Genomic DNA, 26,770 nt, shown 5'->3' with positions numbered 1-26,770 from the left:
GGGAGGGGCAAAGCACAAGTGAAGAGAGTGCAGGTATTGATTGAGTGCACGGTCTGGACAGGGTGGTGCATGTGGGTTGGCCAGTCCCGAGTAGTATGGTGGGAGGGGAAAATTGCAGCGCCCTCACCAAGCCGGTCACTCCCTCCGCCTCTTGGCCTCAGTCTCACTGAGTCGCACTTGTCTTTCTTCTTTGCCCCAGTGTCCTAGTCATGCCTGTATTCCCAGGCCTGGCAGAGGGCCCGGCACCTAGTCTACACCAACGAAAACTTGAACAGCTGCTTATTTGGTCTTTATGGAAATTATAAACTGGATATCCTGCTGACCCCTCAAACTCAGGGTCTAAGAGAAAATCCCAGTCTTCTCTCTCTCCGTTCCCCCTTTCATTCTTTTCTCAGCCAGCAGGCCTTAGACAGGTCACCCTCCCCTGTGCTCGCACAGCACTGTGCTTACCTCTCCGGCCCGTAATCACTTCTTGTGCACCTGTTGGGGACCCCATGTTCCCCTTCTTTTGCCTTCTCTGGTTGTTTTTTCCCTTTAAATTATCGTTCTCTAGCCTCTTTTCCTCTTTCCCATCCTTTAAATGCTGGAGTGGTTCAGAGATCGATCGTGTTTGGAATCCCTGGACCCGTATGTAGCTTTAAACCTTGTTTTGACCAAACCAAAGCCAGCCTGGTGCACACACTGCACTCGCCTGTGCATAGACACCACTGGAACAAGAGTTTCACAAAACAGTTCTTCATCTTACTTTGGGCCATGGACTCTGTTATTTTCCATTCTGTTCTATTTCTTTTCTTTCTTTCTTTCTTTTTTTTTTTTTAAGTGTTGTTCATGACCCACTAAATTGATTTCACATCCTTCAGTTTGAAAAGCTGCTCTGGATGATCTCATCTACTCCTTTAGTTCTAAGTACTATCTTTCTGCTGGTGACCCTACTGTTTACATCTCCGTCCCCATCTTTCCCTGAGATCCAGACATGCCCTCTGTCTACCTGACCTCTCCACTTGGATGTCCACTAGGAATCTCAGAGTTAACCTGTCCAGCAAAGCACTCTTGATCCCCTTCCGCCTGTTACACTCCCCGCCTCTTCCCTGTCCGTACACGGTGCTGGCTTCACGGTGGCTCAGTCAAGGACAGTGCTGGAGTACAGGCTCCAGAGACTGCTGCTTGGGCTCAGACCCAGGCTGCTGTCTGATAAGCTTGGAGGCCTAGGGCAGTCGCCGAGCCTCTCTCTACCTCATTGTCTTCATTTTAATAAAGTGGAGCGGTTGGCTGTACCTTCCTCGTGGGACTCCTGTGAAGACTGACTGTATTTTTACCTGCAAGGGACGTAGAGCAGTGGCTGCCGTGTGGCCGGTGCTCAGCCAGTGTTGGCTGCTGCTGTTTGTCATCATTGTTGTGTCCCTCACATCCATCTCTGATCTGTTAGCAATTTCCTTTGGCTCCAGCTTCAGAATGTGTCCTTTATTCGACCACATATCACCACCTTCATCAACACCACATTCATCTATGCAGCCAACACCCCTTACCCAGATGACTAAAATAGCTTCTTAACTAACTCCCGGCTTCTGCCCTTGCCTCTCCCAGAGTCTGTTTTCCACAGAACAGAATGGCCATTTGAGAATTGAAACCACAGTATGTCGCTCTCTAGCTCAAACTCCTCCAAAGCCTTCTAATAAAATCCAAAATTCTTACATAGCTTACGGGGCCCTCGGTCAGGACTTCTCAAACTGTAGCGTGTGTTGAGCCTCACTGGGAGTTGCTACACGCAGCTTCTGGTTGCCTGGGCCCTCACAGCCGGCAGCTCTGCGTCTCCACCCCTCACCCTGATGGCCGTGCTGCTGTTCTGTGGCCTCCATGGCAGCCTGGCCCTGTGCTCGGGGCTCCCTTCTCTGCCTGTGCCGCCTTCTGCTCTTTCTGTGCGTGGCTTTTGCCACATCAGCCACTTGGTTATTCCTCTCCCCAGCTCATTCCTGCCTCTGGCCTTGTGCTCACCTTTCCACAGGCCTTTGCGTGTTCTCTCCCCCAGCGCGGTCAAGCCTGTGCCCACACTCCCCCTCCTTGAGGAGGCTGGTCCTGGCCATCTTGTTAACATTCTGTCCTTCTCTGTCCCCTCAGCCTCCTTTATTTCTCTCGTGGTAGCGGTGTCTCGTAGTCCCTGGCATTTATTTGTTCATTGTTTTATCCCTTTTTGAATGCAGTTTTCATGGAGGGTCAGAACTTTGTGAGTCTTGTTGAAATCTCTGTCCCCAGAACTTAGAATTGGTGCCTGGAACGTGGTGTTTGCTCAAATGCGTATTGAATGGTGAATATTTATATATGTAAATGTTTCCCCTGTGAGAAAGGGGCTCTTTGAGGGGACACCTGGGTGGCTCAGTCTGTTAAGCATCTGAATTCGGCTTGGGTCATAATCTCACAGTTCATGAGTTTGAGCTCCACATCGGGCTCCAAGCTTGCAGTGCAGAGTCTGCTTGGGAGTCATTCATATTCTCTCTCTCTCTCTCTCTCTCTCCCCCCCCTCCCCCTTCCCCTCTCTCCCTCTTCCCTGTGCACTCACAGTCTCCTTCTCAAAAATAAATAAACTTGAGGGGCGCCTGGGTGGCTTAGTCGGTTAAGCATCTGACTTTCGCTTAGGTCATGATCTCGCGGTTCGTGGGTTCGAGCCCCACGTCGGGCTCTGTGCTGACTGCCAGCTCAGAGCCTGGAGCCTGTTTCAGTCTGTGACTCCCTCTCTCTCTGACCCTCCCCTGCTCATGCTGTCTCTCTCTCTCTCCTAGAAATAAATAAAACATTTAAAAAATAAATAAATAAACTTTAGAAATAAATAAGTAGATAGATAAATGGGTCTCTTTGAGGGGAGGGACCTTCCTTATGGTTTGTTAATATTTTGGTATGTGGATATTCCAGCTGTTTTCTGCATTTATTGTTTTGAAATTTATCAGTAACGAAAGAAAAGGTGGAGCTTGCTTCTGTATTGGGAGAACACTTGGTGGAATAGTAGCACAATGTATCGTTCACGTTATCCGAGCCAAACTCCAAGTCCACTTCTTTTCTACAATTGAGGAAACTGAGGCTTAAAGAAGTGAGTAATTTGCTCAGGACCTCACCGGCAGTGAGCTACGAACCCCAGTTCGGAGTCGGCCAGGCTGGGCTCGCAGTCCTTGTGTGTGCCCTTTGCACTCTCCATGCTGCCAGGAGAAGGGAGCTCCTGGGGAAGGGCCTTGTGAGCTGGTCTTCACAGAAGAGTCTGGGTTACTCAGGTCGTAAAAGTGGGCAGGGCACCAGCATTCTAGTCATGGGTAACAGCTTGGGCAAGGACCTGGGGGTCTAAAGCACACATGGGGAAATGGAGAGAAGTCCAGTGTCACTGGGAGCAAGAAGTGTGAAGGGAGGTCGTGAGAGGTGAAGATGGAAATTCTGTTGGTGTCAGAATCACTGAAGGATCTCGAATTCCATGCTGTGAACTCTTGTCATACATTTTCAGACTGGTCAGAAGGAACCACAGTTTTGTTTGTTTATTTGCAAGATATGTCAAACATAGAAAAGCACCTAGACTAATGGCACCTGTGTACCCATCACCCATACTTAACATCCTCCTGAGTACCTCCCTCCCTCCACTTAGACCCAAACCTCCAAATGCCAAGCCTTTTTCATGTATATTGTTTCTAAAATTTATCACTATTGACACACACAGACATAGGGGCTAATTTGGAAAAATCCCGTTGTTAATTCATCTAATATAGTAAAAGAAAAAAGACCTTGGTTCTACAGAATCTCAAGTTACCCCCTCAGGCTCATTTGACAGGTCTCCTTTAGGCTGAAAGCACGCCCCACCTTTCTAGTAGAGGAAAGTATTACAGGCGTGCACCTCATACTTTGCCTACCCCTTGAAAAACCAGTCATTTTTCCAGGAAGCCCTGTTTCCATTTAGTGAATAATGACATTTGGAAATCCAAAACTGAATGTCAGTTCGGTTCCCTAAGATTATTAGTGTTTTTTCCAAAAACAACTGTGTGTGTGTGTGTGTGTGTGTGTGTGAGCGCGCGCGCGCGCGTACACATGTCTGTGATATTTGGCTTTTTCATTCACCTGGAGGTTGTTTTTATGAATATTATGAGATGAGAGGTCTCACAATTATTTTCCTCCCAGAGAGGTAGCATGCTATCCCAACGCCCTTTAATTTATTTTAATTATAATTTAGAAAAAGTTATGAGGCACGGTAGGGCAAATGTCTCCTGATTTTTCATAGTTTTCCACATTTTCTTGACTAGCTTTGCACATTTTCATTATATGAACTTTAGAATTTATCAAAACCTGTTGGGGGGGTGCAGTGCAGAGGCAGTGGCATGTCCCCTTGCTGAGGAGGTGATGTTGGGGGGGGGGATGTGAGGGATGAGGCTGCAGAGCTTGGAAGGTTGGTTATGTTGAGCAAAAAGTATAAATTGATTAAGCAGGTATGTAAGTGAATATTGAGGACAAGGGAGCCAAGTTTCTTACAGTCTGAGAAAGTTACACACATGGAAAGATGGAAGGTTTAGAAAGAACCCTGAGGATGTTGGATTGGAATTGGAGGTATCAAGATGAATGTCTGCTTCTTCAACATATAAACTGCAGATATGGAAGTAGTTATAGGTGTGGGTGTTCATGTACATACATAATATTTTCTAGCTAGAAGCAGTGACATCCCAGTAGCAGTGAACAATGCTAGCACCCATATCTTTGTTTCTAAATATTATTCTCCTCTAAATGGAATCAGGTGTCCTTGGAGAAATGGCTAGTTCCAGGGTTTGAAGAAGGGAAAACACAAGATGAGCCTGAAATACCTTGTGCCCGGAAATAAAGGAATGCTCAAAAAATGGAATGTGTCAAAAAGAAGGGCCAGTTTGAGGAGGTTTCCACTGGCCATATTTGGGATAATTTGAGCATCAAATAAATGAATAAATGAGTGAGGAGGGAAAGGTCTGCCTGCTTATGATGAATAGACAATCCCATTTGGCAACCATCATAGAGGTGGTTGATTCAAGGGAGTCATCAAAGGTGGATGTTTGACAAAGAACAAAATCCTGACTTAATGTCAGGATTTCTCCCACAATATACTTGCCGGTTACGAAGAGTTAGATAGTAGCTTTACAGTGGAGAAACCTGGCAGAGATGGACTTGACCAGGTGACCGTGGTTGGCTCACCTTGCATCTCACCTGCCTGATGCACTGGAAAGAGCATAGCACCATATCTTTGCTGCTGAGAACATGAGAGCTGGGTCTAGACATACAGGTTGACGTCCATCCTACAGAGTGGAAGGGCTGCACTCTGTCTGTCAGGGACATGGAAGTCAGGAAAACACTGAGGAACCCATTCCAGGTCAGCAAGACAGTGAGAAATGGTAACTTGTGTTCCCTGATGGCATCCTGGACCAGAAAGGAAAAAAATAATTGTTTGGGCAGCATATCAAATTTGAATGGAGTCTGTAGATTGGATTGGTGGTGTAGTGTGAATATTGATTTTCTGATATGGAGGGTTGTGTGCTGGTTACATGGAAGAGTATCCTTGTTTTTGGAAAAATGCATACTAGAGTATTTAGGGTTGATATGGCTTCATGTCTTCAACCTGCTTTCAGAGAGGTCAGGAAAAAGCTGGTGTGGCGGGGTGGGGGGGCTAGATATAGGTAATGAGTATGCATAGATAATAGAACAAATGACATAAACTGTTGTCAGTTGGGGAATCTTGTTGAAGGGAGGTTGTGAGCACTCTATTCTTGTACTTTTCTGTACATTTGAAATTTGTTTTGTAATACACTATTGAGATTTTGGTTTTTTTAATTTTTAAAAACTTTTTCTTTCGTAGTTTATTGTCAAGTTGATTTCCATATAACACCCAGTGCTCATTCCAACAAGTGCCCTCCTCTGTGCCCATCATCCTGTTCTCCTCACCCCTACCCCCATCAGCCTTCAGTTCTCAGCATTCAAGAGTCTCTCATGGTTTGTCTCCCTCCCTCTCCCCCACTATTTTTTCCCCTTCTCCTCTCCCATGGTCCTCTGTTAAGTTTCTCCTGATCCACATATAAATGAAAACATATGGTATCTGTCTTTCTCTGCCTGACTTATTTTGCTCAGCATAACACCCTCGAGTTCCATCCACATTGCTACTAATGGCCAGATTTCATTCTTTTTCATTTCCATGTAGTATTCCATTGTTAACTCTATTGAGATTTTGACTGGAACTCATAGTTTTATAATCTGGAGGCTTAACCTTTTAATGATACTGTGTCTTTTTGTTTAGATACATTGGTGTGTTCTTCTGGTTTGTCTATTTTGTTTTGAGCTCTCTTTTTGCCTTCTTTGGGTAAAGTTTGTAATTTTCATCATATAGCTTTTGCCCACTTCTTTGGATTAGCCCACTGGTAACTTTTTAATTTTGTTGCTATTGTAAAATGAAACACTTTTTGCCTGCAAGTAGCAACACTGATTGCTTTCTGTGATCCTTTTGTCTGAGAGGGTTTAGAAATTATGTACTCATGTAACCTTTACAGGGGAAAAATAAATTCAGTAACAATTTTAAAAGTCCTCATGCTGAACAGTTAGGAAAAACCCACAGGGAACCCCAGCTAGCCCCCCACCCTGCCCTGTTCCTGCTCCTTTTCCGAGAACTGTTGGCTGTCCTCACAGATGCGGTCATCTAAATTGGTCTTGGGACGCCCCTGTGAATATGACAGGTAACCATCAAGGGGGGAGGGGACCCAGCCTCTTTTGGCTGAGCCAGGAACAAATTTATGGCATTTCTGTGCAGTTCTAGAAGCATGCAGTTGATAGGATGCTACAACCTCATGGCTGTTTGAGATTATGTCTAAAAATAGGCCTGCCCACTGTGGAGTGGAAATCAGCTGTTTTTAGGCCTGGTTCTGAAAAGAAAAATAGCTCAGAGCTGGTTATTTTCGCATGTACACCGCCTGGGCTCCACAGTGTCCGAGGTGCACGCGTGGTGTTGGAGCCAGGTGTCCCGGACCAGAGGCCCTGCCTGGCAGGCGCCCCTCTCCCCAGCCCGCCCTGCACTTGAGGGTCTTCTGCGCCTGCCATTCTTCCCCATGGGCGGGGGGTGCTTTGCGGTCAGCAGGAGCAGGTAGAGCAAAGATATTTTTGAGACCGTGTGAGGAGTATATTTTTTAAATGAGGCTAATTAAATTTTAAAGTGATTATTTCCTACACAGGCATTAATGTAAATAGAAATTAAAAGGAAGAAAATGCCAACCATAGTTCTGCCACCTTCAATAGTCACAAGGTTTTAATTTTGCCATACTATTCTCTTTGGCTGTGAACCAAGTGAACATCTAATTTCTAGACCACTGTAACCATAACACAGGTATGAATTTATAGGCACACCTTGTTTTATTGCACTTCATTTTATTGTACTTTGCAGAGACTGCATAGTTTGGAGAGGTTTTTTTGTTTGTTTGTTTTTACAAATTGAAGGTCTGTGCCTACCCTGCATCAAGCAAGTTAATCAGCACCAATTTCCCAACAATGTTTGCTTCACTGTGTGTTTCTGTGTTACATTTTGGCAATTCTGCAATATTTCATACGTTTTCATTATTATTGTTTGTTATGGTGATCTCTGATTAAGATGATGACTCGCTGAGGAGCGCCTGCGTGGCTCAGTTAGTTAAGCATCTGCCTTTGGCTCGGGTCATGATCTTGTGGTTTGTGAGTTTGAGCCCTGTGGTGGCTGTCTGCTCTCAGCAAGGAGCCTGCTTCAGATCCTCTGTCACCCTCTCCCTCTGCTCTTCTCCCACTTTCTCTGTCTCTGTCTCTCTCAAAATAAGTAAACTTTAAAAAAAAGTTCAGAGGATGGTTAGCATATTTTAACAAAGTATTTTTTTAATGTTTATTTTTGAGAGAGAGAGGGAGAGTGCAAGTGGGATAGGGGCAGAGAGAGAGGGAGACACAGAATCTGAAGCAGTCTCCAGGCTCTGAGCTGTCAGAACAGAACTCCACATGGGGCTCAAACCCACAAACCATGAGATCATGACCTGAGCCAAAGTTGGACGCTTAACCGACTGAGCCACCCAGGCACACACCCCCTCCACACACACACTAGGGTATTTTAAAATTAAGGTATGCACATTGTTTTTTTTTTTAGACCTAATACTATTGCATATTTAATAGACTATGGTTTAAACACAACTTTTTTTTTTAACATTTATTTATTTTGAGAGAATGTGCAAGAGGGGGAGGTGGAGAGAATCCCAAGTAGGCTCTGTGTTCTCAGTGCAGAGCCCCGCGTGGGGCTTGGTCTCAAAAACCATGAGATCTTGATCTGAGCCAAAATCAAGAGTTGGTTGCTTAACCAGCTAAGCCACCCAGGCACCCCGTAATGTAACTTTTATAAAAGCACTGGGTAAAACACTCATTTGACTTGTTTCATTGGAACCGAACCCTCAGTGTCTCTGAAGCACAGGCCTGTATTCTGCTCTTCATCAGACTGGACACATGACACGCATTTCCATGGAGCTGGCATCTTTGCAATTATTTTTAGTGTGTATTTTATGTATGTATTTTTAGTTAGTATGTATGTAGTAGTATTTTGTCAAGTGCATTTACCATAATTTGCATACTAATTTTCGTATGGTAAAGAATTAGGTAAGAAACTGGTAGGCCAGCTCAGCCAGCCCCAGTGACTGCAGGCTGGGAGCCTGGAGCGAGGTTTTCCTCTGCACTCTCCCCTGCCTCTTTCCTCCCTATACATAGCACTAGAGTGAATATGCAGGTCCCTTGATTTTTTTTGTTTGTTTGTTTTGAGATTTCCCTAGGATAGAAATCTAGTAAATAGAATTACTGCGTCAGATATACTAATATTTTAAATTCCAAATTGCTTTTTAAAAGAGTTGTGGTAACATATGCTGCTTTTGTTAATTGTTCGTACCAGGTTCACCCTAACCTCACCAGATGGGGTGTCATCTCTCAAATTTTTTTGGAAAAATTAATAGCTATAAATTTGTTCCCCTGGTTTTTATCAGCATTAATTTGATCATGGTTGAAGGTAGATATTTTTTTTTTAATGTTTTTATTTATTTCTAGGAGAGAGACTGCGTGAGCAGGGGAGGGTCAGAGAGAGAGGGAGTCACAGACTGAAACAGGCTCCAGGCTCTGAGCTGGCAGTCAGCACAGAGCCCGACGCGGGGCTCGAACCCACGAACCGTGAGATCATGACCTAAGCGAAAGTCGGACGCTTAACCGACTAAGCCACCCAGGCGCCCCAGAAGGTAGATATTTTTTATAGGTTACATGACTAATATAATACAGGTTTTGACCCTCAGAGACCAAACTTTTTATTTTTATTTATTTATTTTTTTTAATGTTTTTTATTTATTTCAAGGAGAGAGAGAGAGAGAGAGAGAGAGACATCGTGAGCAGGGGAGGGTCAGAGAGAGAGGGAGTCACAGACTGAAACAGGCTCCAGGCTCTGAGCTGGCAGTCAGCACATAGCCCGATGCGGGGCTCGAACCCACGAACCGCGAGATCATGACCTAAGCGAAAGTCGGACGCTTAACCGACTAAGCCACCCAGGCGCCCCATAGACCAAACTTTTTAGACACTCTGGTGGATTTCTTTTCCTCTAAATGACAGACGTGCAAATTCTGACTGAATTGGTTTCTTAAGGTGCTTTCTGGGCTTCTCAGCGAGGGCGCCAGTCAGCAAGCACTGTCAACACTTCATCTTATTCTAAAAGCCTAATTATACTGAGATCTGTCAGTCACTGGAAAAATCTAGACTCTGCACCTCTGCAAATAGGACATAGAATTTGAAATCTCAAGTCAATGGACAGGTCTTTGTGCCTGATTGGTCTACTTAGGAAGATCCCACGTTTGCACATACGTAAAGCAAATAGCATGGATATATCCAGGTACAAGCAGTGAACTCAGTTCTAGCAAATTTCAATTTCTTTTTAAAATGCTTCCCAGGGGCGCCTGGGGTGGCTCAGCTGGTTAAGCATCCAACTCTTGCTTTCCGCTCAGGTCATGATCTCACCTTTCGTGGGTTCGAGCCCCACGTCAGGCTCAGTTCCCTCAGTGAGGAGCCTGCTTGGGATTCCCCCCCCACACCCCCCACTCCCGCTCTCTGCCCCTTTCCTGCTTGTGTACATGTGCGCGCTTGCACGCTCACTCTCTCTCTCTTTCTCTCTCAAAATAAACATTTAAAAATGCTTCCTGGTTTGTGAGTGTCTAGCTGCTAGTTCAAGGCAGGCTTCTGAAGAAATGCAGTGGAGTTTGGGGAGTGGCCATTCCATGTCTCACCTCTGTTTACTATGAGTGTTTTTTTTTGTTTAACTTTTCTGAGCCTGTTTACAAAAAGGAGCACTAGTACTTAGAGCATGGTGAGGGTGAATACGTTAACGTTTCCATAAAGCGCCTGGCACATTGCAGGGCTTGTGTTAGACATGCAGTAAATAGGAGATGGCTGCAGGCGTTATACATCTGCCACAGGCGTTTGTCAGGGTTTTTAAAAACCTGGGTTCGGGTGCTCCTTGCCAGACTCCTGGTGCAGTGACAGAAAGAACATGAGCTTTGGAATTGAGTTTTAGAATATCAGCTCCAATTCATCCTAGAAGAGTGTCTTTTGGACGAATTACATAACTTACTTGGTTTTTGTTTCCTCATTGGTAAATTGAAATCTACGTAAAGCCATACAGTGTATGACATGTGGAATAAATGGTAGTTATTATTTGCATCAATAGCACATACCTTAGATAGTGGTCAAAGGCAGATGTGCTCCACTGTGTGTGTTGTTACTAAACAGAAAAGCCAGCAAGTTCTCTGTTTTAAGAAAGGGCTGTAGAGAAGATCACATTTCAGGAGCTCTTGAGGTTCTGAGAGCCATGTGACTGATAAAGTTGGAAGGGATTTTTGGACGTATGGATGCTTCAGAGAAGGCTTCATAGTGAAGATTAGGCAGTGACCTAGAGGGGATTGAGCAGGTTTGTTTGGCGGGTGGAAAGGAGCAGAAATCCTTTCCTGGATTTCTGGGAAGGTGTCAGGGGGCTTCAGGGCATGTGAGGAGAAGAACACTGTCAAGGTGTTGGTGAAGAAAAGCGGTTCCAGGTGATGAGTGCTGGGAAAGAGAACTCCTGGAGGTGTTAATCTCCGTCAAGAAAGATGAAAGCAGCAGAGGCTGGGGAGGTAAAGGTCAGATGCAGGAGATGGCCAAGTGGCAGGGCTAGGTGACGACTTAAATACAAAGGGTTAAAGGAGAGGAGTTTGAGGTTGTTCTGAAGCTTCCTGCTTAGGATAGCTGAGAGGTGGTTGCGGTTTTCCTGGAGGGTGGGAAGTTGGGTCCGTTGAGGAAAGAACATTTTTGTCATTGAAAGTAAGAATTGGTAATGGTCTAAGAGTAAGTCTGTTTCATCATCATTATAGAAATTATTCTAGCCACAAGTGACGCTGCCCAGAGTCTTCACATGCAGAAGTGATGGTTCTCCGCCCCCCCCCCCCCCACGAGAGGCTTTGTCTTCTACCCCCATGTGGTCATTAGAGCCATGGCCGTGTGGTTGGTAAATGCTGCAGATGCCACCACCCTGTCCCTGGCAGTCAGAGCCTGGCACCTGTTTGCCACTCTGTTTTTGGTATTCCATCCAATTTTGAACCCTGGTCATTTCATATTTGCAGCTTGGCTGTGCATTTTCTCTGACATTTCTTTCTAGGTGTTTTGTTGAGAGATTTCTTAGTTCCTCTGGTATGCCATATTGCATGAAATAGAAGTCTCTCACTCCCCAAGTGATAATATTCTACTCTGAAATCCTAGGAATAAGAGAACTATATTAGTCAGGGTCCTGTAGGAAACAGATGGCACACTCAAACTGGGTAATTTGAGGAGCATTTAATTGTATCATTCAGGAGAAGAGAAGCTTTCTGTTCCAGGTATGAAGAGTTTGTGTGTGTGTGTGTGTGTGTGTGTGTGTGTGTGTGTGTGTGTTTTATTTTTGAGAGAAAGGGAGAGAGAACAGAGTGCAAACAGGGGAGGGGCAGAGAGAGAAGGAGACACAGAATTCAAAGCAGGCTCCAGGCTCTGAACTGTCAGCACAGAGCCTGACACGGGGCTCGAACTCACAGACGGTGAGATTGGTGACCTGGGCCAGAGCCAGATGCTTAACTGCCTGAGCCAGCCAGGCACCTCTGAAGGGTTTTGATAGAGGAATTAAGGGTTTCTCCTACTGCCGGAAGAACTGCGGTTGAGAAGGTCAGAGAAGTTGCTCCTGCCCATCTAGGGCTGCGGTACCACGGTGCTTGGTTCTCATGAGCTCACGGGGAAGCCGCCATGCACCTGTGTCTGCTGCCACAGCCACCTCTGGGTATCCGTCTCTGCTTTTCCTTCTGTCTTCCAAATCTCTCTTGTGCTTCTCTTTGCGACCATGCTGGAAAAGGGATTATGGAAAGTAGCTCCCATCTTCTGATCTACAGAGGAGGACTTAGAAAGAGGGTCATCGTGACACTGAATTGACCACAGTGCAGAATTGGGACTGTTCACAGAGTTGAGCAAGCAGCGTCTGGGAATGACAGTGGAGTCTCTGGACCAGCAATAGCAGGCACTGTCACTCTCCCAGGCCTGAAAGGCAAGACGAGGAAGCAGCTCCTGAGGCCTGGAGAAAGCGTCTGTTTAGGTTGCCCAGATGGAGCGTGGCCGTTGGCAGGCCGTCTCACCCAGCCTCAGTGACTGTAGGGTGGGAGCCCAGAGCACACACACCCCGTTCCTCACTCTCTTCCTGCCTTGTCCCAGCTGGGCTGAGCCAGAAGCCACACAGGCACTGGAGCTTCTTTGGGTCCCTGCTCAGCCTCCTCTCCGGGCCTGGTGTGGAGGGGGGATGGGTGAGGAGGAAGGCTGCCGGGCAAACAGAATAGTCCACCAGGCAGGGGCCGTATGTAACTAGACGCATAGGTGGTGATTCTATCCTGAGAACTGAAGCAGTTTTTCTTTTTTTTCTTTTCTTTTTTTACGTTTTATTTTTGAGAGACAGAGCATGAGCGGGGAGAGGGGCAGAGAGAGAGGGAGACACAGAATCCAAAGCAGGCTCCAGGCTCTAAACCGTCAGCACAGAGCCTGACACAAGGCTCGAACTCACAAACTGCAAGATCATGACCTGAGCCGAAGTCGGACATTTAACCTACTGAGCCCCCCAGGCGCCCCTTAAGCAGTTTTTCAAGGCAAAGGAGGAGAAGGGGCAGAAACAAAGTGGTTAAACCAGAACAGATAAAGGAAGCAGGTACCTGGAGAGATCTCCGAGGAGATGGTGTTGAGGCAGTTTGGAGACTTGTGGGGAAGAGTGGATTGGGGAGTGGGGTGATGTGCGTGAGAGGGAATGAGGACAAAGCAAGCCATGGCCCTTTTCTGTGAGGTGGCAATTCATGGGCCCTGTGATGGGCTGAGGGACGGGCCCTGGGCAGAAGTGGTGCTTGTGGTGAGGTCGGCATGCAGGCTCTAGGCAGTGAACGTGAGGGCACTGAGTTCGGGACCTCGCTAGTGCTGCTCCACGGTCTACTGAAACCACTCAGAAAGCTGGGAAATAGGAGAAAATCAGTAAAGGGGAAGTCAGGGAAAGAGAGAGTTGGGGAGGGAGGTGCTTTGGCAAGACTCTTTTCAGAGCGTGTCTACAAATTCCTCATGGGTGACTGGCTTCCTTTGGAGTGTCAGATTTTCTTTAACCACATCTGTATTCATTCAAACAAGGAAATTTAGGCATTTGTCAGTATTAATCATGATGTTCAAAACTGTATTTGCTTTTTTAAAATCATAGGATGGTACTGGAATGATCTCTATTAGTAGTTTATTTTATAATGCTAATACTAAAATTACAAATACTCTGGTTGATGGCTTTTTTTTTTTAAGCTTATTTTGAGAGAGAGAGAGAGAGAGATAAAGAATGAGCAGAGGAGGAGCAGAGAGAGAGGGAGACAGACAGAATCCCAAGCAGGCTCTACACTGTCTGTTCAGAGCCCGATGTGGGGCTTGAACTCACAAACCCATGGAATCATGACCTGAGCTGAAATCAAGAGTCAGCTGTTTAACTGTCTGAGCCCCCAGGTGCCCCTCTGGCTGACATTTTTAATTGCTGGTGTATTTGGTTTCCTTCACTTGGAGCTCCTAAAACACATGAACTTGCATTCACTTTCTCGTGGACCGGAGACTTCGTGTGTATTAAGAATGTTTAGCTTGACCGGTGCCCTGCAGGAGGTATTTGGCTGAGAATTTTTTTTTCATCTGGTTCATAAACCAGAACGACAACAATAGGGAGGAGAAGGGCATCCCTCTGGAGATAGGGTTTTCTCAGGGACCAGCTGGCCTGCGGCAGGACTGGCGGGTGTTAGGCTGGTCTTCAGCTCTTAGGAGCTCCTGCTAAGAAAGCTTTGGAGCAAGTGACATTGTTTATACACGTAGAGTTTCAGAAGCCTGATTTTATTTACAGAAGGATTAGTTAAACAACATATAAAAATATTTATTTGTGGAGAGAGTGTCTCTTGAGAGAACTTTCCATTAACCTACCAGATAGAGTCTTTTTATTCAGTGGGATCCATCTCAGCCACCTTCAATCATGTAGAGAAGGCCACCGGCATTGAGCACCAGCTTAGAGGCACAATCACAAACAAGACAAATACCTGTGTGGACAGAATGTCTTCGGCAGTGCTGGAAATAATGAGGGCGGGAGGGTCCTTGTAGAAGGAGGCAGAGAAGGGACACACTGGAACGTGTGACATCTGATGGGACAGGTGGCACCTGTCACTGGCCACATCATGGATCCTCCGGGTAGTGTAATATTAGGAACATGACTTGAAGGGGCCTGCTGCTCAGGAGGCTTGTGAGCTCTGTGCTTTGGTGTCCTCATCCGTAAAGTGAGGGTGTCCGTGCTGTGAGGGTTAGTGACGGTGCGTGTGAGGGACTGGTACTGTACTGGGCACTACAGTAAGCTATTGTCTGTTGCCCAGTAGCAGATTCACAGGAACACAGAAAAGAGCAGTCTGTTGCAGAAGCATTTTGAAGATGATGAGAAGCGGTTTCCTTTAGATTCTGAGATTATTTGTACTTGAGTGTTTAAAGATGACTCTGGGTCGTGTGATTATATAATCAAACTTAATATCAAAGTAGTAGACTATTGTCTAGCTATTTTAGACTTAAGATATTTCTGGAAGAAGTGGGCCAGCTTTCTGAGTTTGGAGTTAACTGACCATCTTCAGCTCTGACCCACGTTTACTCTCCAAAGCCTCCTTACGGCTCTCTTGTGGATTCAAGTTGGGTTTTCCCCCTTGGGCCTGGGCCTGGGCCTGGAGGGCTTTACAGGATTGCAAGGTGTTCAGCACCCTCCAGCTCTGCCTTTAGGTCGATCACGTTCTGTGTTCTTGTCCTGCCACCCTCTCATCTCCCCGCCGCACTGCCATCTCTGAGTAGGTACGTTCTAGCCTAGTTCTCTAAAACCTAGTTCTTCTACCGTTTACTGGTTCACAGAATGCCTGCCGTGTGCTCTTTAATGACATGAAGTTTACAGTGAGGCACAAAATGTCTGCCCTTTAGGGAGTTTACATTCTAGTTGGGGGGGAGGGGGCGCGACTAGTACAGGAGTAGCGTATCTGTGTCTGTTGGGATAAGTGCTGGGGAGGGAGATCAGGAAAGCCCAGCCTCAGCTGTGGAGTTAGCCGTTCTTAATAGGATGGCCTTACCGGTCAGTTGACATTTGCCCAGAGACTGGAAGGAAGGGCAAGCCATGGGGCTACTGGGGAAGCACATTGCAGGCGAGAGCAAAATGCCTCTGTAGAGATGCCTTTGATGGTCCCCCAAGCAGGGTGCCGCAGGACCAGAGCTGACAGTGGCAGGGGAGGAGGTCACAGTGTTAATGGGGTGGAGACAGGGTCCCACAGAGCAGCTTCACTTGAACGAGATGGCGAGCGCCTGTAGGGCTTGGAGATACAGACTCCAGCTTCACCTTTTAAAAGGATTGCTGACTTAACCTGCTAGCAGTGGTTATTGTCAGCTCCCCCAGCAGGAACTAAGAAGAAACTAGCTTAATAAGCCATTGGAAGAAAACTTTACCCACACTTACCCTAACCTAGATGTGTTTCACAACTTTTTTTTTTTTTTTAAAGTAATTGATTTTAAAGAGTTTTGGAGCTGTTTGGCCTTGTCTACGCAGCTGACCCTGAGAAGGAGACAGGCCCCGGCAAAAGGCAAAAAAAATAAGATTGTCTCTTGATGGTCTGAGAAGAGTAGTACATTACATGCTAATTACATCAGCAAAGGTAATGCAAGCCGTTGACCCAATCAGATGACTTTGAGAAGAGTCTGTCTAGGTCCTAGCTGATGAATTTTTATTTTCCTCTCTATCTTGCACTATCTTGACTGTTTCAATTCCCTATTTCACAGTAATGGCCAGTTATAACTCTGTGAATACTAGATTGGCAAATAAAAAACTGTGTGGGTGTTAGAGGTGCTGGAACTTCTTGCAGACATCCAAAGAGAATCTGGAAGAAAAGTCACTTTTGCTTTGGCTTACACTGCTTAGTTCTTTATCCCTGGGAGCTAAGGATAGATGGTTGAAGGGAGGAGTGCCTTGCAAACAATTGCTTGTCAAGAAAGAGGTTAAGCCCTAAGTTTGTGAGGATGACTTCAGCAATCAGGGATCCATAAAGTGATCAGAGTTGAGTGTCCTGGGGTCACCAGTCCATAATTACAGGAAACCTGCAATAGCATGCATTTGGACATGAGACTGAGTTCTGTTTCTCAAAGTTGAGGAGGGCAGGACAGCCAGTGGAGTGACTACGTCATCATTATTTGAGACTCAGCTCAGCCATCAGACGAATAATAATAAAAGCAAATAAATGAAAGTGTTTTTTTCTCAGCCTCCCCCACTGTAACTGGAAGACTTAAAAATTGCTGGGCTATTTTTTTTTTTAATTAATAGTAATAGCACAGCCCTGTATTTTAGCCCAGTTGAATGTTGGGGGCTTATTTATTTAATTGTGAAGAGTTTTTTTCTGTATTAAATTTATATTTAATAAATATAAACCCAGAATATTTCTTCTCATACTACCACAGACTTCTGCCTCACTCTTGAGGCCATTTCTCCACGTATTTGCATTTTCAGAAACAGGATAAGAAATCAAAGGAGGTGAAATTCAAACCAGTCCCCTTCGTCTGGGTGTCTGAATGATTATATTCCCTCCATCATCTAGACTTGATTTTCTTTAAACGGAGGAGATGCGTGTCTGATATTTTCTGTCTCCTCTTCCATTTCCAGGAGGGCTGTTGGCCTGCTGCCGTGCTGCTGAACACTATGCAGTCCTTCCGGGAGCAAAGCAGTTACCACGGAGACCAACAGAGCTACCCGCAGGAGGTACACGGCTCATCCCGGATAGAAGAGTTCAGCCCTCGTCAGGCCCAGATGTTCCAGAATTTTGGGGGCGCAGGTGGCGGCAGCAGCGGCAGCAGCGGCGGCGGCGGCGGTGGGCGACGAGGAACGGCAGCCGCAGCAGCGATGGCTAGCGAAACCTCTGGCCATCAGGGCTACCAGGGTTTCAGGAAGGAGGCTGGAGACTTCTACTACATGGCAGGCAGCAAAGACCCCGTGACGACAGGGACCCCACAGCCCCCTCAGCGAAGGCCTTCGGGGCCTGTGCAGAGCTACGGACCTCCCCAGGGGAGCAGCTTTGGCAATCAGTATGGGAGCGAGGGTCACGTGGGCCAGTTTCAAGCACAGCACTCTGCCCTTGGTGGTGTGTCTCATTATCAGCAGGATTACACGGGGCCCTTCTCTCCAGGGAGCGCTCAGTACCAGCAGCAGGCCTCCAGCCAGCAGCAGCAGCAGCAGCAGGTGCAGCAGTTGAGACAGCAGCTTTACCAGTCCCATCAGCCTCTGCCGCAAGCCACTGGCCAGCCAGCGTCTGGTTCGTCCCATCTGCAGCCGATGCAGCGGCCCTCAACGCTGCCATCCTCTGCTGCCGGGTACCAGCTGCGAGTGGGTCAGTTCGGCCAACACTACCAGTCGTCTGCCGCCTCCTCCTCCTCCTCCTTCCCTTCGCCACAGCGTTTCAGCCAGTCCGGACAGAGCTACGACGGCAGTTACAGCGTGAACGCCGGATCCCAGTATGAAGGCCACGGCGTGGGCTCTAACGCGCAGGCTTATGGAACACAATCAAATTACAGCTATCAGCCTCAGTCTATGAAGAATTTTGAACAGGCAAAGATTCCACAGGGGACACAGCAGGCGCAGCAGCAGCCGCAGCAGCAGGCGCAGCAGGCGCAGCAGCACCCCCCTCAGCACGTGATGCAGTACACCAACGCTGCCACCAAGCTGCCCCTGCAGGGCCAGGTGGGCCAGTACAGCCAGCCCGAGGTTCCCGTGAGGTCCCCCATGCAGTTCCACCAGAACTTCAGTCCCATCTCGAACCCCTCCCCCGCGGCCTCTGTGGTTCAGTCCCCGAGCTGTAGCTCCACGCCGTCTCCTCTGATGCAGAGTGGGGAGAATCTCCAGTGTGGCCAAGGCAATGTGCCCATGGGCTCCAGAAACAGAATTTTACAGTTAATGCCCCAGCTCAGCCCGACCCCCTCCATGATGCCCAGCCCCAATTCTCATGCCGCAGGCTTCAAAGGGTTTGGACTAGAAGGAGTGCCAGAAAAGCGACTGACAGATCCCGGGCTGAGTAGTCTGAGCGCCCTGAGCACCCAAGTGGCCAATCTTCCTAATACTGTTCAGCACATGCTACTTTCTGATGCCCTGACACCTCAGAAGAAGGCCTCCAAGAGGCCCTCCTCGTCTTCTAAGAAAGCAGACAGCTGCACCAACTCCGAAGGCTCCTCGCAGCCCGAAGAACAGCTGAAGTCCCCCATGGCAGAGTCGCTGGATGGAGGCTGCTCCAGCAGCTCTGAGGATCAAGGTGAGCGCGTGAGGCAGTTAAGTGGCCAGAGCACCAGCTCCGACACCACCTACAAGGGCGGAGCCTCCGAGAAGGCCGGCTCCTCGCCAACGCAAGGCGCTCAGAACGAAGCCCCCAGACTCAATGCCAGTCCTGCAGCCGGAGAAGAGGCTGCCTCGCCAGGTGCTAAGGACACACCATTGTCGTCCGAGGGCAACCCAAAGGTCAATGAGAAGACAGTTGGGGTGATTGTCTCCCGGGAAGCCATGACAGGTCGGGTAGAAAAGCCTGGTGGGCAAGATAAAAGCTCCCAAGAGGATGATCCTGCCATCACTCAGAGGCCACCCAGTGCTGGCGGAGTAAAGGAGACCAGTCACCCATCAGTTCCACAGCCAGAGCCCCCGGGGGGAGGGAGCAAAGGAAGCAAGAACGGAGATAATAACTCCAGCCACAACGGAGAGGGAAATGGCCAGAGCGGACACTCGGGGGTGGGCCCTGGTTTTATAGGCAGAAGTGAGCCCAGCAAGTCTCCTGGAAGCCTGCGCTACAGTTACAAAGATAGTTTCGGGTCGGCCGTGCCAAGAAACGTCAGTAGCTTTCCTCAGTATCCTACGGGACAAGATAAGGGGGATTTTCCTGGCCACGGGGAGCGAAAGGGTAGGAATGAGAAGTTCCCTAGCCTCCTGCAGGAAGTGCTTCAGGGCTACCACCACCACCCTGACAGGAGATACTCTAGGAGCACTCAGGAGCATCAGGGCATGGCTGGTGGCCTGGAAGGAGTCACGAGGCCCAATGTCTTAGTCAGTCAGACCAATGAATTAGCTAGCAGGGGCCTTTTGAACAAAAGCATTGGGTCCCTATTAGAAAACCCGCACTGGGGCCCCTGGGAAAGGAAGTCAAGCAGCACGGCTCCTGAGATGAAACAGATCAATTTGGCTGACTATCCGATTCCCAGAAAGTTTGAAATAGAGCCTCAGTCATCAGCTCATGAGCCCGGGGGTTCCCTTTCCGAAAGAAGATCAGTGATCTGTGATATTTCTCCACTAAGACAGATTGTCAGGGACCCGGGGGCTCACTCACTGGGACACATGGGTGCCGACACCAGACTTGCAAGGAGTGAACGGCTCAATCCAAGTTTAAGTCAGTCGGTCATTCTTCCAGGTGGGTTGGTATCCATGGAAACAAAGCTGAAATCCCAGAGCGGGCAGATAAAAGAAGAAGACTTCGAACAATCCAAATCTCAAGCTAGTTTCAACAACAAGAAGTCCGGGGACCACTGCCATCCTGCTAGCATTAAGCATGAGTCCTACCGCGGTAATGCCAGCCCTGGAGCAGCCCACGATTCCATCTCCGACTATGGCCAGCAGGACAGCAGACCCACGCCGATGCGGCGAGTCCCTGGCAGGGTCGGTGGCCGGGAGGGCATGAGGGGTCGGTCCCCTTCGCAGTATCACGACTTCTCAGAAAAACTGAAGATGTCTCCTGGGAGGAGCAGAGGTCCAGGGGGAGACCCTCATCACATGAACCCACACATGACCTTTTCAGAGAGGGCCAACCGGAGTTTACATGCTCCCTTCTCTCCCAACTCAGAAAGCCTGGCCTCCGCTTACCACACAAACACGCGGGCTCATGCTTATGGGGACCCCAATGCGGGTTTGAATTCTCAGCTCCATTATAAGAGGCAGATGTACCAACAGCAGCAAGAGGAATACAAAGACTGGAGCAGCAGCTCCGCTCAGGGAGTAATCTCTGCAGCACAGCACAGGCAGGAGGGACCGCGGAAGAGCCCACGGCAGCAGCAGTTTCTTGACAGAGTGCGGAGCCCCCTGAAAAATGACAAAGATGGTATGATGTATGGCCCACCGATGGGGACTTACCACGACCCCAGCGGTCAGGAAGGTGGGCGCTGCCTCATGTCTAGTGATGGTCTGTCTAACAAAGGCATTGAATTGAAGCATGGCTCCCAGAAGTTACAACAAGAATCTTGTTGGGATCTTTCCCGGCAGACTTCTCCAGCCAAAAGCAGCGGTCCTCCGGGAATGTCCAATCAGAAAAGGTATGGACCGCCCCATGAGGCCGATGGACACGGGCTCACTGAGACCGCACAGTCATCCAAACCTGGGAATGTTATGCTCAGGCTTCCAGGCCAAGAGGATCATTCTTCTCAAAACCCCTTAATCATGCGGAGGCGGGTGCGATCCTTTATCTCTCCCATTCCCAGCAAGAGGCAGTCACAAGATATGAAGAACAGTAACACCGAAGATAAAGGGCGTCTCCTTCACCCACCAAAAGAAGGCGCCGATCGAGGATTCAATTCCTATGCACATCTTTCTCACAGTCAGGATGTCAAGTCTGTCCCTAAAAGAGAATCCTCCAAGGACCTTCCAAGTCCAGATAGTAGGAACTGCCCTGCTGTTACCCTCACGAGCCCTGCTAAGACCAAAATACTGCCCCCCCGGAAAGGACGGGGGTTGAAGTTGGAGGCTATAGTTCAGAAGATCACATCCCCAAATATTAGGAGGAGTGCGTCCTCAAACAGCGCGGAGGCTGGAGGGGACACGGTTACTCTTGATGACATACTGTCTTTGAAGAGTGGCCCCCCCGAAGGTGGGAGTGTGTCTGTTCAGGATGCCGAGATGGAGAAGAGAAAAGGTGAGCTGGGATCTGACCTAGTCTGTCCAACAAGCCAGGAGTTGAACGTGGAAAAGCCCCTGGCAAGGTCTTCAGAGGAGTGGCGTGCCAGTGGGGACGACAAAGTGAAGACCGAGACACACCCAGACACCGTCACCGCTGGAAAGGAACCCCCTGGCACCATGACGTCCACGACCTTACAGAAGCCTGGGAGTAACCAAGGGAGACCCGATGGTTCCCTTGGTGGGACTGCACCTTTAATCTTTTCTGACTCAAAGAATGTACCTCCGGCGGGCGTGTCGGCCCCTGAGGCAAACCCCAAGGCTGAAGAGAAAGAGAGCGATACAGTGACGATTTCCCCCAAGCAAGAGGGTTTCCCCCCGAAGGGGTACTTCCCGTCTGGAAAGAAGAAGGGGAGACCCATTGGTAGTGTGAACAAGCAGAAGAAACAGCAGCCACCGCCTCCACCCCCTCAGCCCCCTCAGATACCAGAAGCTTCTGCAGATGGAGAGCCAAAGCCAAAAAAGCAGAGGCAAAGGCGGGAGAGAAGGAAGCCTGGGGCACAGCCAAGGAAGCGGAAAACCAAACAGGCGGTTCCCATCGTGGAACCCCAAGAACCTGAGATCAAACTAAAGTATGCCACCCAGCCACTGGATAAAACCGATGCCAAGAACAAGTCTTTTTTCCCTTACATCCATGTAGTAAATAAGTGTGAACTTGGAGCCGTTTGTACAATCATCAATGCTGAAGAGGAAGAACAGACCAAATTGGTGAGGGGTCGGAAGGGTCAGAGGTCTCTGACCCCGCCACCCAGCAGCACTGAAAGCAAGGTGCTCCCAGCTTCGTCCTTCATGCTGCAGGGCCCTGTCGTGACAGAGTCCTCTGTTATGGGGCACCTGGTTTGCTGTCTATGTGGCAAGTGGGCCAGTTACCGGAACATGGGCGACCTCTTTGGACCCTTTTACCCCCAAGATTATGCAGCCACTCTCCCGAAGAATCCGCCCCCCAAGAGGGCCACGGAAATGCAGAGCAAAGTTAAGGTACGGCACAAAAGTGCGTCCAATGGCTCCAAGACGGACACTGAGGAGGAGGAAGAGCAGCAGCAGCAGAAGGAGCAGAGGAGCCTGGCCGCCCACCCCAGGTTTAAGCGGCGACACCGCTCGGAAGACTGTGGCGGAGGCCCTCGGTCCCTGTCCAGGGGGCTCCCTTGTAAGAAAGCAACCACCGAGGGCAGCAGCGAAAAGACTGTTTTGGACTCAAAGCCCTCCGTGCCCACCACTTCCGAAGGTGGCCCCGAGCTGGAGTTACAAATCCCTGAACTACCTCTCGACAGCAATGAATTTTGGGTCCATGAGGGTTGTATTCTCTGGGCCAATGGAATCTACCTGGTGTGTGGCAGGCTCTACGGCCTGCAGGAGGCGCTGGAAATAGCCAGAGAGATGGTGAGTACGAATTCCCTCCCCAGCTTGCTCTTCCTGTCCCTTCTTTCTGTGCAGTTTCTTCCACCTTGGCTTGTTCTGGCCCTATTATTCTGTGTCACGTGGGACTCCCTCCAGATTAAAGCCCCTAGGCCCAGATGATGGGCAGGAAATGAAATAATTTGGAAGATTTGTTTAACTTCTGTTTTTATCAGTAAGACATGTCCCTGGGTTACAAAGTCATGTTAGTGCGGCACCGCGTACCAGAGCAAGCGTCCCTACCACAGCCCTCGAACCTGACTGCCCGCCCCTCTGCCGGTTTCCTGTTTCTAAACAAGAAGCCTTTACCGCTGTCTGTGTTATTTATTGGTCCTTTTCTCCGTTTTTCAACATCTGACTCTCTAATGCTTACGAAGTATACCACGGTTATATTTCCTTCCTTCTAAAACTCTTCATTTCTCTAGAATTATTAATTCACATTTTTATGGCTTTTCTTGGACCGCATCTCTCTGATCCAAACCTGACGATCAGGATATTTACTCTTTAGGACTGTTGGGTAATTGTTGTCCTGGGGCGTCTGTCATCATTAGCACTCAGTTCTTTAATCCAGTGAACGCTGTTTCCTCAACCCTGTGTCTTCGCCTTTCTCAGCCTGCGGCCTCAGCTTGCCCGGGGCACCCTCAGCCTTCAGGAGTTTGCTCAGAAGGGAGGTGGGAGGTAGATACTCAGAGCTCTTACCCTGTACGAGAACATGCCTTTATCCCATCCTCATGCTTAGTTGAGGTTTGGCTGGGTATGGAATCCTAGATTTGGAATAATTTTCTCTCACTTTTTTCGAGTCCTGATTCCTCACTTGTCCTTGAGCTTCTAGTGCTACAGGGATGAGAGCTGTTATGATTTCAGTCCTTAGTGTGTGTGCTGCCTTTCTCCTCTGGAAGGTTTGAGGATCCTCTCTGTTGACCTTGGGGTGGATGTCTTCACTCACTGTGCCAGCCCTTGCCATCTGTAAACCCCTGTCTTCCAGTTGAGGAAGTTTGTTGTGTGCTGTGTCTTGGGTAATTTCCCTCTCTTTTCTCTGTTCTTTCTGGAATCCTGTCAGTTAGGTGTCGTACTTCCTGAATTGGTCCTCTGGCTTTGCCTTTTCTCTCCTGGGCTCGCTCGCTCTCTGCCTTTTTGTTCTCATTTCTCCACACTCTCTTCAGCTCTTCCGTCGCACTTTGTATTTATTTATCTTCATTTCTTATGTTCTCAAGAAACTTCTCCGAATATCCTTCTGGGAGGAGGACCGTTGACTGCTTGAATTGGGTTGGGTTAGGGACCTGACTCCTCTGAAAATTTTGAGCTGATGACCTGATAGCTGGCCCCCCTTCCTGAGACGCCTGTGATTTCCAGGCTGTGCACCGCGTGGTGGCTGGCCTTCTGGCGGCCCCTCCCCTGCACTCGCTCCTCTCTGTGCCTTTCAGGCTGCTGGGTCGTGCCCTCCTTGTTCCATTTCCAGCGTCTGGAAATTGGGACACCTCGTGGTTTGTTTCCTCTGCCGTTCTTCATGTGCTTGTGCAGTTGTCGTAGAAGTTTATCCCTTTGTCTTTCTGGGAGGGGAAGGTGGGAAATGTATCTTCGGTCTACAATATTGAATCACATAGGAGTTTTTGTATTCATATATATTTAAAGTTTACCACACTTGACAAATATACTGATGACTTTTAATCATTGTGAAGAAGGATTGCGTCAGCCAGGATCATAGTTATTCTTGGACATTATTTTCCTCTCCCCCTACGTTTCTCCCCAAAGCAGTATATTTTATCATTGCATTGTCTCCAGAATTTATCAGTGTCTGACAAAAAGGAAGTCAAAACTATAAACTGCAGTAAAAAATGTAATTAATATGAAGTTTATTTTTTTAATTAAACAAATTTTTTAATGTTTATTTTTGAGGGAGGGAGAGAGTGAGCGAGCTGGGGAGGGGCTGAGAGAGAGGCAGACACAGAATCTGAAGCAGGCACCAGGCTCCAAGCTGTCAGCACAGAGCCCGACACGGGGCTCTAACCCACAGAACCACGAGATCATGACCTGAGCTGAAGTCAGACGCTTAACTGACTGAGTCACCCAGGCGCCCTGTGAAGTTGGTATATGTTTTAAATTGGAACACTCAAATTTAGTCACACGAGGGGCTTGCCTTTCCCTCTCAGACCCTTTCCCCCTTGAGTTTTTTCTCCCCCCTTCCCTCTCCATCACCAGAGTTGCTCCCAATCCCCAAGCTTGAAACACATTTACTTCTTACACACGTGACATTTTACAACGTGGAAGTCCTAAAGGGACGTTAACATTTAAGACCCTAAAGTAGAAAGTTCTTTAAATAGTCAATCCAGAGTACTCTGTACTCTATCAGTCATTATCTTGCCCCCGTTGGTGGCCTGTCTGCCATATTTGGTGGTTTGTTTTGTTGTGTTTGTTATTTTATGTGTGTGTCCCTGCCCATCTGTCAGTGTTTTCTTTCTTTTTTTTTAAATGTTTATCAAGATTTTGAAAGAGAGCACACGTGCACTTGCACTGGCAAGCAGGAAGGGGCAGAGAGAGAGAGGGAGAGAGAGAATCCTAAGCAGGCTCTGCACTGTGGGCGCAGAGCCCAGTGTGGGTGTTGATCTCAAGAACCATGAGATGATGACCTGAGCCAAAACCAAGAGTCAGAAGTTTAACTGACTGAGCCACCCAGGTGCCCCAGCCAGTGTTTTCTTTATTTCAACATAGATTATTATTAATTTCTCTCAGAATAACTTTTTTAAATGTTTATTTTTGAGAGAGCACCAGTGGAGTAGGAGTGGGGGCGGGGGGGGGGGCACAGGATCCAAAGCAGTCTCCATGCTAACAGCAGCCAGCCCCATGCGGGGCTCAAACTCATGAACCATGAGATCATGACCTGATCTGAAGTCAGATGCCTAATCAACAGAGCCACCCAGGTGCCCCTCTCAGGGTAACATTTATGTGTAAACTGTTGAACCTTCTGGGGACAGTCATCGGTAACCAGTAATCAACAGGTGGACTCCTTCCCAGCAGGTCCCTAAATCCTGTGTCTCAATCCACATCTAGTTTCTAGAAAGTAGAAGGCATCCAAGAATAATGTGACCACCCTAAATCACAAGTCCCTCCATCCCAGAAAGGTTGGTGACCAGCAGGCTTGCCTCTTAAAATTCCTAGTTGGGAATCTGTGTCTTCAGAAAGTGACACAGTAAAGCAAAGTAAATTTAGCTTATTTAGTCCTTGTCAGCTTTGATCCCAGAGTAGGATCTGGCATGTTATAGTTGGAACAGATAGACTGAATCTGATAAATCATTCTCTCTGGCCCATCCCCATCCCACTGCTGTCATGGACTAGGTGGTTAGGAGGACACGAAGCACTTCAGTTCGAGAACATTGAAAGTGATTTCTGTTTTTTTAAATTAATTTCAGGGGCACCTGAGTGGCTCAGTCAGTTGAACATATGACTTGGGCTCAGGCCACAATCTCGCGGTTTGTGGGTTCAGACCCCACGTCGGTTTTGCGCTGACAGCCAGAGCCTGCTTGGGATTCTCTGTCTCCCTCTCTCTCTGCCCCTGTCCCGCTTGTGCTCTCTCTCTCTCAAAAATAAATAAATATTTAAAAATAAAATATTTCAGGGGCGCCTGGGTGGCTTAGTCGGTTAAGCGTCCGACTTGCGCTTGGGTCATGGTCTCGCGGTTCGTGGGTTCGAGCCCCGCGTCGGGCTCTGTGCTGGCTGCCAGCTCAGAGCCTGGAGCCTGTTTCGGAGTCTGTGACTTTCTCTCTCTCTGACCCTCCCCTGCTCACGCTGTCTCTCTCTCTCTCTCTC

The 26,770-nt window shown here is 48.2% G+C and overlaps 1 protein-coding gene across 3 annotated transcripts in view; it reads left to right on the top strand.

Annotated features, from left to right (window-relative positions):
* The window catches only part of TCF20 (transcription factor 20), a 101,661-nt gene that overhangs the window by 30,909 nt on the left and 43,982 nt on the right, over positions 1-26,770 (top strand). For all 3 annotated transcript variants that reach the window (XM_039234865.1, XM_039234855.1, XM_039234862.1), the window contains exon 2: positions 17,264-22,951. In XM_039234865.1, the coding sequence (XP_039090796.1) occupies positions 17,300-22,951 (5,652 nt within the window). In that variant the 5' untranslated portion in view covers positions 17,264-17,299. The remainder of the gene's footprint in view (positions 1-17,263; positions 22,952-26,770) is intronic.

The sequence above is a fragment of the Hyaena hyaena genome, unplaced genomic scaffold, assembly GCF_003009895.1.
Source record: "Hyaena hyaena isolate Hyena2069 unplaced genomic scaffold, ASM300989v1 scaffold_4, whole genome shotgun sequence".
NCBI classification, from domain to species: Eukaryota; Metazoa; Chordata; class Mammalia; order Carnivora; family Hyaenidae; genus Hyaena; species Hyaena hyaena.
Note: the sequence above shows the minus strand (reverse complement) of the source record. Positions and strands in the feature narration are given on the sequence as shown.